Genomic DNA, 14,868 nt, shown 5'->3' with positions numbered 1-14,868 from the left:
GTTAACGCATGCACATCCAGATGAGCGCCGGTGGTCCGAGGCGAGCGCGGCCTCTGCCACTGCGACCCTGTCATCCCGCAGCCTGAGAGACGCCTCTTTATAAAGACGGATCTGCCTTCGCCAGGGCTCGGGCATTGTTAGAATCATTACCAGAGCTGTTATCATAACCGTCCTCTCTGGCACATATGGACGGGAACAACCGCTCAGAGCGCTAAGTCAAACACAGCCTAATTGGCTGGGCTTAATCTCCAGCACTGTCACGCACTGCTCTGCTCTCTGAGAGGCCTCAATTACTGTCCCCGCTGATGGAGACGAGGAGACGGACACTTTCCGACTTCTAGTTTTTCAGAACAACTGCAGGCTGCAGCAGGGCGGCGGAGAGGGGGTAGGGGGAGGTGCCACATCAGGCTCAGTGGAGACTAAAGCTGTCAACTAATGTGGCTAATTATCAAATATACCATTTTTTTTTAACCCATCTAAGTTTGTTTCAAGGTTTTGGAGTTTGATGTGGAACAAAATGTGTAAAATGTCTCCAGAGGGAGCTGTGTGGAAAAAAAGGGAGTCACATGTCAGTGTTAGCTGGTGCTGCTAGCATTACGCACCTGAATCTCCCACTGAACTGTTGGTGGTTGAGTTGCATTGTGGGTAATGTAGGCATCAGGTTTTGTCAAAGTTTCGTGGAATAGAAAAGAAGATATCTCTGGTTCTGCTCAATCAAAAGCATATTGACAGTTCGCTTCCTTAAACTGGTCGACGGTGTTTTTAGGAGTGCAACGATAAGTCGGTGAAGTGGTCCTTTAATTGTGTCGCTCGGCCTCTGAAGGATTAGTTCACCCTCAAAATGATCATTTGTACAATTACTCACCGAGTGTTACCTTGAATTCATGAAGAAAGGACTTAAACACCCCGTATTTTTAAGAGTTACTCCTAAATCAGTAAGTTAGGACCGACTCTGAGCCTTAAGATGTTTTGTGAATACGGCCTCAGATCATTTGACAGCGTCCACACGTGTCGCATATTGTGTATTTAACACATATAACCAGCGTAAGCCCCTCACAGTTAAAACGAGGGGTTTACCGTCCAAACCCTGAATTCCTGAATCCATGTTGTGCTAACGGGCGGCACGGTGGCCTCACAGCAAGAGGGTTCCTGGTTCAGATCTGGGCTGGGGCCCTTCTGTGTGGAGTTTGCATGTTCTCCCCGTGTCTACGTGGGTTTTCTCCGGGTTCTCCGGTTTCCTCCCACAATCCAAAGACGTGCAGGTGTTCGGTTCATTGATGACTCTAAAATTGCCCATAGGTGCAATCTGCCGTCCTGTTCAGGGTGCTCCCCACCTCACGCTATCTATGTCAGCTGGGATCAGCTCCAGACCCCCGCAACTCCATTAGGGACAAGTGTTTGAAAATGATGATGATGTTATGCTAACATTAGCAAGCTTGCTAACACACAACGTGTCATTTAAGACAGTTTTGGAGTCTCATCCTTACATGTTCGGCAGCAGTCTCTCCGAAACAAACGGATAATAAGCCTTCAAACGATGAAGACGACGCACAAACTGTGTGACTAGGATTATCATCTGTTATCTACTGTGATTGTAGTCCTGTACACTACTACTGTGTGTGTGCAGCTCTCCAAATAAGTTCCTCTATCTAAGCTGTTTTAACAGATTGCTTCACAACAAAGAAGACGTCCAAATCAGAAAAAAGGAAATCCTCCTGATTGGACCAGAGCAGCAGAACTGCAACATTTCACTTGTTGTCCTTCCAAAAATCCAAATCTAGTTTCACATAAAGCTGTTTAAAGTATTTATAATTGGTTACTTTCTGTGTTACTGTAACAGCAAAGCAGAGCTGTAACCATAGCAACATTTCTCTTTTATCTTCTTCTGCTTCTGTTGCTACACTGCGACAGTCACCATAGAAACGGCTTCAGCATCAGTTGACCATAGCAACAGAAACACATGCCTGCAAGATGTAGTCTATGATGTTGCTGTTTTACTCGGCAAGTCCGCATTTACAAATAGATTTATTGAACGCAATAATCGGCCAATCAGAAGGGAGTATCAGGCTTCCCACTCTTTTCTGGAGATCATTTTTCCAACATTTTACCAATTTGATAATAGAATAATTAATTAAAACAGCAAAAAGTCGCCAGCAGTGACTAATATTTACATTTAAGAGATAATTTAAGGTGCATTTTGCAGAGTTTCGGCCACTTACATCGTGATGTCATCCAGCCTGCATGTGCTACCTGGTGACGAGACTCTGGGATGTGTTCACAGTGTTCACACCACAGAGCGCCACAGGAAATCTTTGCTGCCTGTGGTCATTAAACTACACAACGCATCCCTCGGAGAGTCTGTCACCTCCTCTCAGTAATTCAGACTCAACCACAGACACATCTTTGATCGTGTGTATACTCCACGACTGTAAATATTCATTTCTGTAAATTCAAATTTCGGATTTACACAACAAAACTATTCCAAATATCCGCGCTCATAAACCACCATTTCAACATTAATATGGTCCTGAACTTACGCCCCGTAGTAGGACAAAGTTGAAATAATCTTCCAGGACAGCACAAGATTGGAAAATCTGTCCTCCAGGTTTCCCAGGACGCGTGGGAGCGATGGTAGTGAGCTAACAATACCAACAGTACATCATGATCTCGTTGTTGTGATTTTTAGGATTAGCAGGCAAATGAGTTCGACAAGCATCTCTGTCTTGCTTGCACAAAGGGAAAGGGAGCAGAAATCAATGGGCTGTGTTTACAGGGTACACAGCCGACTGTAACACTGCACGTTTATGTTACACACAGCCAAGCAGTAAAAACAGACGAGCTGCTTGGCAGGACTCAGCCTGGCCGGCCCTCGTGCTAAAAGCAGGCAGAGATGGCAGAGACACACGGGCCAAGAGCAGTAACTGGCACCGCGCTCCAGTCTGAGACGGAGTAAGAAGTGGGCCAGATTTAAAAAAATATTATATCAGAGTATATATGTCCAGAGAGAAGCCTGATGTGTTTTATCCTCATAAGAATCATCCATCTAATGTGCAAACAGGATAAGATACTCACGTAAGAAGTACTCAGATGGGTCCGCTTCGTAATCTGTCTCCTCAGGAAAGTGGTCAATCTGTTTACACATCCCTTTGAGGTTTCCTGTTGGGGGAAACAGAAACAGAGTTGAGTGGAGTTCATACAAGAAGATGCCAACGAGACAAGCACTCATAAAAACACAGTTTCCTTTTTAGCACAGAACAGTTCTCCTCTTTGGCCATGGCCCTCACACAGACCAGAAGAAAGCAGTCCGCAGCACCCGGCCTCTCCGGCAGCAGGTGGCGGCTTGTAAACAAGAGCGGTGCAGCTGGTGCGACCTGGAGCCGCTCCAACTGCTGTGCGCGGGGAACCTCATCTCTTAATGCTCGTTCATTTGGCTGACACCTCGTCGGCCAGCTCCTCCGTCCATCCAGGAAGCCAACAGGCCCGGCTTCCCTCTCCCTCCCACTTCCTCCTCTCGTCTGCTCTATTTGCAGCCTCTCGGTGGAGTTTTGGCATTGATGAGGTCACTCAAGGTGGCGCGGCGGGGGAGGCGCCCATAAGGCGGCCATTACGGCGACCTGCTGCTGCAGCGGGGAGGCAGATGCCTGGGCGTTTGATTGGACCAGATTAGCGATTCATTAACTTCTTCATCTCCTCTCCCTCCAGTGTCCCTCTAATTAGGTGAACAGGTGTTGGTTACCATGGTGCCAGGTGTTGCAGAGGAGGTTTTTTTGGAAGTGAGGCGTGATGGGCGCAACGGGGTGCGGTTATTACTTTGTGAACGGCCCACATGCAGCAGAGAGAGAGAGAGAGAGAGAGAGAGAGAGAGACCCCGGTGATGACCACTCAGACATTAGAGAGAGTGTCATCAAAGTGTCTTCGATCTGCTCGCCCACCTGCGTACAGTATTTGTGTCGGAGATACCTGCGGGCTGGCAGCCGCCGCCGCCCGTCTGTTCAGAGACTCAGCTCAGGAGGGACGTATTTAGATGTTTGTTTGGATTGTCTCAATGTCATTTGGCAAGTTTCCATCCAAATGTGGTGCGAAATATAACTTAAGTTCCAGAATATAAGTGAGAGAAAATGAGAAATAATGTGCTTCATCATCGGACGCTTGCTCTCTGTAAGAACAGGGACGATCGTTCAAAAATAGATTTCCTTCTTCAAGGAATCGATTCATTAATGCAACTGATCGATCCGGGTAAACTTGACTCCCGTTACCCTTGCTCATCCCTAGTTGTTAGTCGTGAAATGTGTCGCAGCTTGTCGGGAGGCGGAGGAACCGTTAGACCTGCAGCTGGCCACCAGCCCACTGTTGGGCTCATTTTCTGCAACGAGTGCGTCATGAGAGCAAAGTTGGAATCAAGCACGCAATTCCTGGTTGATCCAGTACAGAAGTACCAAAAACTGCAGTTCTCTGAGTGTCCACTAGGGGCATGTTTCATAATAGAGTAGTTTCTCATTGACCCCCATGTTAAACAGGCCGTTTTCACAGCATCATTTAACCTGTTTAAGTCATTCTAGTCTGTGTGTTTAGGTCATATCTCCATGACAACACTGAGGGGGGTGAATTTTTTTGTACCAGGCTATTTTTTTTATTATATTGTTAAAGTTTATGAATAATTAGGGGCGTGGCCTCTTGAGTGACAGCTAGCCTCTGGCCCTCACTTCTCCTCGGAGGTAAACGTCAGCCAGATGGACGTACGCCCCTCCCCCCAACGTCACATACATGCCCTTTTTTAGTGAGAGGAAATGAGGCGGAGTCAAAGTCTGACAAGATGGCGACTCCCTTAGGCGAGGACGCTTTGATCAAGTTGAGAGACCTTTTCCTTCACCCCTGTAATCACTGAAGTAAACATCGGACCCATTTCTCACAGCAACATATCTCCAGAACATTCTGACACTAAAATGACATTTTTCAGACGGACAGATCGGGAGAAAAGGAACTTTTGTTTGAGTCTTTGTTTCTGTCGCGCCAGCAAACTCTCGCGATATCTGGGAACGCAGCCGAGCTAATGACAACCAACGGCTCAGGTAAATGCGCTTTAAAATGCTAAATATGGCTGTTAGCTTTGTAAATATCTAATGTTGGCTAAAGAAAACAAACAAATTACCCACATGTAACTTTTCATCCATGCACATGATGTTTACTACACTTTCAAAGAGACCTGAAGTGTATATATTGAATTATTTAGTATGAAGAATCTTTGACGTTACCACTCCACTGCTACTATTACAAAACATCACCTCGTTGAGTCTTGCTGCAAATGGGAAGTTTGCCAGTTGCAAAGGCAACGCTACACATAAAAAACACACACCTCTACAACATTTCTTTGGGGGTGTATCAGGGCGAGTGTGGGAACCTCTGCATGGAAAAACTCAGTAATCCTTAAAGCACACAATCCAATGAACCGACTGTGTGTGTGTGTGTGTGTGTGTGTGTGTGTGTGTGTGTGTGTGTGTGTGTGTGTGTGTGTGTGTGTGTGTGTGTGTGTGTGTGTGTGTGTGTGTGTGTGTGTGTGTGTGTGTGTGTGTGTGTGTGTGTGTGTGTGTGTGTGTGTGTGTCCACTCCTCTGTCTTCAGCTCTGGCCCATAATCAAAAAACATACTATCGATTTTCATCAACAGGTTTCTGTGGCCATTAGGACAAAAGAGAGAGAGAGAGAGAAAGACGGAGGAAAGCAGAAAGAAAGACAATGTAACGGCAAGGAGGAGGAGGAGAGATAAATATAGGAAGGGCAGGGAACAGAGAGGTTTTGAAGGACGGAGAGGGAAGATGGAGTGGGAGGTGGAATACATCAAGTTTGAGTGTCACAGTTTAGGCCTCGGTAATTGCTGAGCCATGAAAAAAAGCCCTCCAGAGTTTAACGGACCTGCACAGTTTTGAACTTGATGCTCTGATATACGACGTAAAGCTCCTCTGTCAGCGGCAGACTGGAGATTAGAGAATTGGGCTCATTCCAATCAGCTGGAAGGTGATCTCGGTTAACTAGCGCGCTAGCACGAAGCTCAAAGTAATCCTCGGAAAGCTTCGGTGGAGATGCGCGGCAGCTAAGTGTAGCACGCCGGCTTTCAGATGTGAGCTGGTGCATACTGTAGGTGTAACCCCGCCACCTCCTGCAAGTACTCCCCCAGGCTGCTGCTGGAAATAACAATGTGTTCCTCTTCAACTTGCCCGCTTAAATAAGCTCTAGATAAGTTGTATTTCCTGGAGAGGAGAACGCACTTGTGCCGCCTCTCAGAGCATATTTCACTGAAAGATGACTTGTGTTTACATACGACTACATTGCACGCTCCCAGTGGAGCTGTCTGAGCAAACTAGCTGCAGCAGCCCCCAGAGCACCGTGTGTGTCTTAACAATGTTATCAAGTGGGTGTAAGATTTGGTTTGCAGCTGGCCGTCCCGTCCGCGGTTGTGCGATTTGTAATAGCAGCTGTGGAGAGCGGCCTATTGGGGGAACCACTTCAATTAGCGTGCTGAAAGATTTATGTGACACTTAACCGCTCCAAACGGTCCTTTTCTTGTAAGACATGTAAACTCAGCAGGCTGGTAAATGTTTCATAATGGCATTTTCATTTCAGAGACCTCCCCACGTGAGTGCGAGCGCGGGGCCGAGGCGTGGAGAGAGCCGTCTGGCCATTAGGAGCTTTGGCAGGGGGGACCGCTGTTGAATGGAGAGGTGTTACCGGAGGCTCAGGTGTGTAGAGGGTCAAAACACTTAACACTGCAAGAGAAACACCTGTATACACTGAGCTAGACTCTGAGCACAGGGCGATGGATTACTTTAAACGGCTCTGGGTTTGAAGTCACATGAAAACTGTGGCTTGCTTTTGCAGTTTCGCATTTACTGATTCAACACGTTTAAAAGGGAATTTACTGAACATCACCTCAATCCGTCCAGTGGTTCTTGAGACGCTACAAACATGAAACTCATCGCAGCGCCACAGAAAAAGTCACGGCTTCACAAAATCACCAAGGATTCATACTCTTGAGGAGCTTCTGTACAAACTTTCATGACAAAATCTCCAAATGTCAAAAGTTGTTCTTGTTTTTCTCTGGTGTTCTGTTAAAGTGTAATTCCGGCGTGCTTGTATCCCATGGTCTTTTTCGGCATAAATATACATCAAATAAGCCACCGAGATAGTTTGTTGATCATCACCGGATGTGGCTAACACTGATTAGCTCGTGGCAGAGTGCTGAACGCATTCAAACGTCTTTTTTAACCACTAATGCTGCTGAAAATAACAGCAAACCTCTGCAGCAGCATGAGAAGAGTCCCTACACACAAAACAAAGCAGCAACAACGTAGTTAGTGAACCCGAAGTTTTACAATGCTACAAGCTTCCCAAGGAGGAAAGTCTTGAACTAAACTCCAGTGTATTCGGTAATTGACTTGTGTGGGCTGCTAAGGCTTGTATCCTTGTAAAAGTCTTTTTTTTAAATAAACTCTGGCTTCGCTAACTTCGTGGTTGGTGCTTCTTTTTGTGTGTAGGGACTCTTCTCATGCTGCTGCAGAGGTTTGCTGTTATTTTCAGCAGTATTAGTGGTTAAAAAAGACCTTTGAATGCCTTCACCGTACTGCCCCGAGCTAATCACTGTTAGCCACATCTTGCTGTTAGCAATTAGCCGGGATTTCATAAGAAAACTGTCTCGTTGGCTCATTTTTAATGTATATTTATGCTGAAAAAGACCAAATGCATATAAGCCTGAATTACACTTTAAAGTGTGGGTGTCTTAATGTGGTATTTGGAAGGGATTTTTGACCATTTTGATCAGTTTTCGATTGATAAAAAATATTAAATTTAGCACCAAATCTGCGTATTAGAGCATGAAGATGGGAATCATAAACTCCCATCATAATGTTGTACTCTCTAAACTCAAACTAGGCACCTAGAGTCCACTGACCTGCTATCTCCTCCTAAAGTGTACCGATCACACATTTCTGTTGATAAAAGTGGCCTTTTTTTACTTTATCAGCAGCAGAAAGGAACAAAACACAAGAAAGCAAAGGTTTCGTAATATTTTCTGGCACTTAATTCTCCAAAGACAAACATCATGACGTGAAGAATTAAATAACAAGGTAACAAACGTGTTTCTGCTGACTCCGAGGGCGGCGAGTCGAGCTTATTTGTGTAGCCTTTAATCACCGTTCGGAGTCTCAGCGGGCTTCGGATAATTTAACACAACAAATGAGAAATGAAACCCTGCAAACTTTACACCCTCGTCGAGAACAGAGGTTTTAGCGTGGCGCTGAAATCCGGTAACCGACGGTAACTGTATCCCTCTCGGCCTGACTTAACCGTCTATATCAAGCGGTGATAATTCGTACGGCTGTCATCAAACGAGAGGGCAGGTTATCTGAGATCTCCTGCTGAGATCACCGAACGCCCTCGGACGCCTGTGCCGGGGTCGGGTGATGTGTTTGTGGTTTATCCGGACTTACTCCATCAGCCCGGTCACCCCAGGCCACTGTGCCCCCCTATAGTTGGAATGAGCTATGGGCTAACCCCGTGCCCCCTGCGTCCCCTCCCGTCTTCTGCAGCCATAAAGCACTTCATTACCACCGGGCCTGCAGAGACAGGAGCACTCGAGAGTGGAGTGCAGTGGTGAGAGAAGGGGGTTGTTGTGGATGAGAGGAGGAGGGGGTGGGTGGATGTAGATTTATAGTCGCCCACCACAGTGAGGCTCTGGGTCGGTCCTGAGGGACGCGGAGGTTTATCCGGTCAGTGCCAAAGCCCCATTTTCAGGCCCACAAACGCCACGAGGAGAAGCTATTCCTGGGTGTGCGGTTATTTATTCATGTTTCTTAAAGAAGGAAGTTGACGCACACATATAGGTGCAGGGGTTTGGAGACGCTCCAGCTGAGGCAGAGCTCTGGATAACGTGGAAGCCATCCAAGGTTTAGGCGTTGACGGGTTAAAAGAGGTTTAGGATGCAGCTGAGAAGGTTTTTCTACTGGACCTCAAACCTCAGCTTCTCTCTCGCCACCTTCCTACATGTGGGAAGTTTCTGGCCTGCTGCATTATTTGTCAGGACATTTTTATTGATGGTCTAGCTGGTATAACAGACGGGGGTCGTGACATGCATTAATATGTCCCTCTCTCCACATCTGGGGCTATAACTTATCTATGAAATCATCTCTCACATGCTCAGAAATGAGACATTTCACTTTTTAGTAGAACCACAATGACGGTTTGGAGAAGTCAGCAAAAGTATCTGGCACCCGTCTTAATAAAAGGATTAAATTAATAAAAATCTGTCTGTTTTGATGTTCGGTGGTGGTGTGTTTCAGCTAGAGGTGTTGCGATCTACGCAACTTAACCCCCACCCCCCAAAAAAAATTAACTTTAATATAGTTTTACTCTGACAAAATGGACGTTTTCCCCAAAGTCATATATATGTATAAACTCCGGGTTCTTTAACTACGTTGTTGGTGCTTTGTTGTGTGTGTAGGGACTCTTCTCATGCTGCTGCAGAGGTTTGCTGTTATTTCAGCAGCATTAGTGGTTAAAAAAGACCTTTGAATGCCTTCATCATGCTGCCTCGAGCTAATCACTGATAGCCACGTCCGACCGACTGTCTCGACGGTTTATTTGATGTGTGTAAGTGCCGAAAAAGAAACCATGGGATGATTTTGCGCCGGAATAACCCTTTAATAACCAGGTTGGGGAGTAACGGATTACATGTAATGGCGTATTTCAAATACAAAATACGAGTAACTGTATTCCGTTATAGTAACAATTTAAATTGGTGTATTCAGTTACTTTCTAACTACTATACTATACTATATTACTTTATTTCACCATGCAGAATGCACTGTGCAGATACAGGTGGCACTAAATGACAATGGCGGAGAATGACATGAACGACCAGGAGGAGGAGGAGGAGGAGGACAGAATGTTTTTTTGGCGTGGAAAAACACGGAATATTTTACCTACACACCTGGCAAAGAAGGTTGCAACATCAAAGTGCAGTGCAAGCTTTGCATACCTTCAACGCAGCTGCTTTCAGTTTCACGTTAATTCATTTTAAAGGTAAAAGAAATTGAAAGATGTTGACTCTTGGATGCCATATTTCTTTAAAAAGTATCAGTTGTAGGACAAAACGTGTATCTATCTGCATCACTTCTTCTCTGGAGACAGGAATAAGGTCGTTCTCTAATGCAAGTATGAACTAAAATCAGTGTCCCAGATAAACGAGTTCAACGAGACGATTCTGAAGTAAACTAAAAGTAATCCAAGGGAATACATTACAGATTACATATAAGGACATGTAATCAGTTACCCTCCCAACACTGTGAATAACTCATTGTATTAACATTCATCCCACTGTACGTATGTGCATGTGGCCTAACAGCGTTGCCCGAGGAGAGAGACGTCCTGGCCGGGCCTGCCCACACCCTCAAACAGCCATCAAACATGATCACAGCTGCCAAGGCGCTGCAGACAGAGACAAAGGTTTGATGAGACACAAACACGGAGGAGGAGGTGCATGATGGGAAGGGGAGGGCGAGGGGGTCAGAAGGACGCTTGAGTGAGTGGGAGGTACCGTTTAAAAAGAGTGAGAAAGAGAGAGAGAGAGAGAGATTCAAGCCCACTTCTGATTCGTCAGTGGGCGGCATTCTCAAAAAACTTTCCAGGCAGCCACAGAGTGCGTCAGCACCCAGAAACCCCCCCTCCACTCCCCCACATCCTCCCACCTCCATCCTCAGTCCCCACAGCAGCTGTTGCCATGTGGACATCCGTACCGTTCGCTTGGGTTGCCATGGATATAGCTGTCTGGGATAGGGAAGCATCACACGGACGGAGCCGGTGAAGTGTCTTTAACCCCTGGACACGCAGTCAGTGACACAGCACGCAGCATTACTCAGCTGCTGTTACAGTACCTGCACGCCAGCGCTGACTCCACGCGGCGACCTGCAGTCAGGTGCACGCGCGTCCTTTCAGGTCAAACACATAAGCGGGATTATAGCAGCGAGCAGCCGATGGAGAGAGATATATTACCCTCACGGGTCATTTAACAGCACAAATGAACACAAATGGCCTCCTCCGGTCTGGCGTTGCAGCACTCTCATGAGCATGCATGTAAAGGTATGTGCGTGTAAATCCCCTGTGGATGAAAAGGTAATGGGTTCACGCATGTTATACGCTGACACCCCCAGAGCACCCCCCCCCCCCCCTAATGAACAGCCGCCCTAGCGTCGGTGACAAGGGCCCTAATCGCCTTATTCATCTTCATAATCACACCTTATTCATCCTTATAATCACTATATTCATCTTGGTAATGACCCCGCTACGGCAGCGAGGCCCGTACACGCCGTCTCCCCCTCTACCATCACACACGACACAGATGCAGCGTCCCAGCCTCTGAAAACATGCTTTTTTCGTGTCAGCGCTGCAGCAGAGCTGATGTGTGAAGACTTCAAGACACGGCGAAATGACAGCTGGAGCATCGTCGGTTTAATGTGACGTCTTTTCAGAGTGAAACAGAATACGCGGACAGGGTGTAATTTCGGGAGGCATCCGATCAAATCGCTCAGGGATTTGAAAATGGACGCCGCTCGACGCACCTCTCCCTCCACAGGAGCTGAGGAGGAGGCGCAAATGAATAAATTCCAGTCATTGAGGCCGTGAACGTTCACTTTTAGGAATGTAAACGAGGTGAACTGACATCCAGACACACCCCCAACCCATCATGAGCTACCAAGGTCAAACGGGATTATATTGAGGTGCTCAGGCGCCGTAGTTTTGTCTTCTAACTTCCTGTCTAAACAGGAAGTGTGCACTTTTCCATTATTATTGTATTTTATCAAATATCTCAGCAGTTTATAATCTAACATAGTGCGTTAAGGACCGACCTTATGACTCACAAAATAAGAGACTTTCTCCCGCGACAGTCTGACAAACATCGACTGATATTTACATAAATTAGATCAGTTGCACAGCTCTGGGATCAGCTAATCATGTTTTTGTTATTACAGTCATGACTGAAGACTGAACAGAATTAATCTCTATAAACAGACGCTGCAGATGAACGGAGGATACACACACACGTCCACACGTCCAAGTACACGCACCAGGCCCGACCCGAAGCCTGAACCGGGGCAGCAGTTTTGCACCAGAGCCAAACTAAAAACCCGAATTTTCACTGTTTCTTTTTATTTTTTATGATATCCTTGAAATGTGTGCAAACCCGACAAGATTCAAACCTGGGTTCAGGCACAGAATCAAAGCTCTAACACGCGCGGCATGGTCATATTCATTCACATTTACTTATTCCATATTATATTATTACAACACAAACAAAACAAGAACATATATCATGTGAATATGTATATTTGTCTATTTCTTCCCCTTTTAAATGTAACTTTATTGCTTATTTTTGCTATTTTTTATCTTATTTTGTAATATTCTGTTGCTGCTGTAACAAACAAATTTCCCCGTCTGCGGGACATTAAAGGTTTTTCTGATTCTGATTCTGATGAGCCTGAGCATGAAGACAGGGATTGTTTGAATAACTAACTTTGACATGAAAGTTATTAAACATTAAAAATACTAACTTGATGGGGCTGAATTGGGGCTACGCAGATTTGTGACATAACAGCCTTCCTGTAAACACTTCTGATCCCTTCTTTCTTCAGTGAGACGCCTTTTCATTGATAGGAAAGCAGTAAAATGACTATTATGTCGTTGTTGTTTCACTTAGATCTGTTCAAACAACAGGGAACATTGCAGAAATATGTAAAAATAGAAATCCAGCCAGTGGCTGCTCATCCAGCATTTCTTTCATCAGTCTTCCTTTAAAAAAATGAAGCTGTTGTGATGGTTTATTTTCCATAATCTAGAATAAATTTGCACGCAGTTGCCATCAGAAACTGAGGCTACGTGTACACGTGACTGGCCTTTTTCACAAACGGACAAAAGAACGTCATGCACACTTGTCTGTTTTCAGGAAAACACGTGTTTACACATTAATATATGTCGTCAAGAGCGTGCCAAACCTGTAGGTGTCAGTGTGTAGAGAAGCTCAATGATCCATGAACAACACAGCAACACAGGTCGCACCTGTGACGCAGGTGCGAGTGCTGGAGCAGACTGTGACATCACAGGACACTCAGTTTTTCTCTGTTTACATGCAAACGTGCAACCGGAGTTTTTCACAATCTCCACTCCAGCCAAAGAATTGTTTTCACAGGAGAATTCTCCTTTTGTGTGTAAAGGAACGGCACAAACGCAGGGAAATGTCTCTGTTTTTGTGATAAAAACAAAGCGCTCCCGTCATCTTCACGTGTGTTTCCTCCGTGTCCATAAAACTCCAACGCTCCCGTCCAAAGTAACTTTTCCACCTTTCTAGTTGTAACATCTGGAGTTTAAACACTTTTACACAGTCGCTCGTCTCAGATGACTTCGGCGTCCTCATCTCGCCCACAGAGCCACGACATTTGACCTGCGATGGTCTAAGACTTTTTAGTTTTAGTCATTTATGTTATTACAAATGTCTGTGTTTTGTTTGTTTTTTACCTCAGGAACAAAATCCAGAAGTTGCGGTTTCAGGTTGGCTGTTTTCTCCGAATCACATTTGCTTGGACACGATTATGTATTCATGTATACGCCCCCGAGTGCAGGATGAGTCATGAGAAATATGTCAGTGTTTTACAGGAAGAGAAAGGGAGATAGCTTTATATATATATATATATATATATTAAATTATCAAAACTGTTTCAAAGATATGCGTATAATTGCACGACGAGCAGAACAATCAAAGCGGATGCACGCAAGAACGGGCTTTTAAATCCTCAAAAAGTATTTTCCGTTAAATTAAATATTAATCACACACCTTTAGGTATTATTTAATGAGAGTTTAACACTGAAAACTGTTTTTCAGAAAAAACTACCACAAAAAGATGCAAAATGACTAAAAACAGATGCAAAACCACCACAAAAAGATGCAAAATGACTAAAAATAGATGCAAAACCACCACAAAAAGATGCAAAATGACTGAAAATAGATGCAAAACCACCACAAAAAGATGCAAAATGACTGAAAATAGATGCAAAACCACCACAAAAAGATGCAAAATGACAAAAAGTAGATGCAAAACCACCACAAAAAGATGCAAAATGTCTAAAAATAGATGCAAAACCACCACAAAAAGATGCAAAATGACTGAAAATAGATGCAAAACCACCACAAAAAGATGCAAAATGACAAAAAGTAGATGCAAAACCACCACAAAAAGATGCAAAATGTCTAAAAATAGATGCAAAACCACCACAAAAAGATGCAAAATGACTAAAAATAGATGCAAAACCACCACAAAAAGATGCAAAATGACTTAAAATAGATGCAAAACCACCACAAAAAGATGCAAAATGACTGAAAATAGATGCAAAACCACCACAAAAAGATGCAAAATGACTAAAAATAGATGCAAAACCACCACAAAAAGATGCAAAATGTCTTAAAATAGATGCAAAACCACCACAAAAAGATGCAAAATGACTGAAAATAGATGCAAAACCACCACAAAAAGATGCAAAATGACAAAAAGTAGATGCAAAACCACCACAAAAAGATGCAAAATGTCTAAAAATAGATGCAAAACCACCACAAAAAGATGCAAAATGACTAAAAATAGATGCAAAACCACCACAAAAAGATGCAAAATGACTTAAAATAGATGCAAAACCACCACAAAAAGATGCAAAATGACTCAAAATGGACGTGAAATGACCACAAAGAGAAACAAAATGACTAAAAGTCAACTCTTGGAAAAAGACAAGAGGAGCTCTGCAAATAGAGATGCATCTTGCCGGCTGTGGAGAGGTTGGCA

General features: G+C 44.6%; 1 protein-coding gene across 1 annotated transcript in view; it reads right to left on the bottom strand.

Annotated features, from left to right (window-relative positions):
* The window catches only part of cacng2a (calcium channel, voltage-dependent, gamma subunit 2a), a gene marked incomplete at both ends in the record, with an annotated part of 74,225 nt that overhangs the window by 22,663 nt on the left and 36,694 nt on the right, over nt 1-14,868 (bottom strand). Inside the window, one exon of the mRNA XM_083931859.1 lies at nt 3,073-3,156. Within this exon, the coding sequence (XP_083787985.1) occupies nt 3,073-3,156 (84 nt within the window). The remainder of the gene's footprint in view (nt 1-3,072; nt 3,157-14,868) is intronic.

The sequence above is a fragment of the Echiichthys vipera genome (genome assembly GCF_963691815.1).
Source record: "Echiichthys vipera genome assembly, chromosome: 17".
In the NCBI taxonomy this organism is placed as follows: domain Eukaryota; kingdom Metazoa; phylum Chordata; class Actinopteri; order Perciformes; family Trachinidae; genus Echiichthys; species Echiichthys vipera.
The sequence above is the reverse complement of the archived record's forward strand: the minus strand, read 5'-3'. Positions and strand labels throughout refer to the sequence as shown.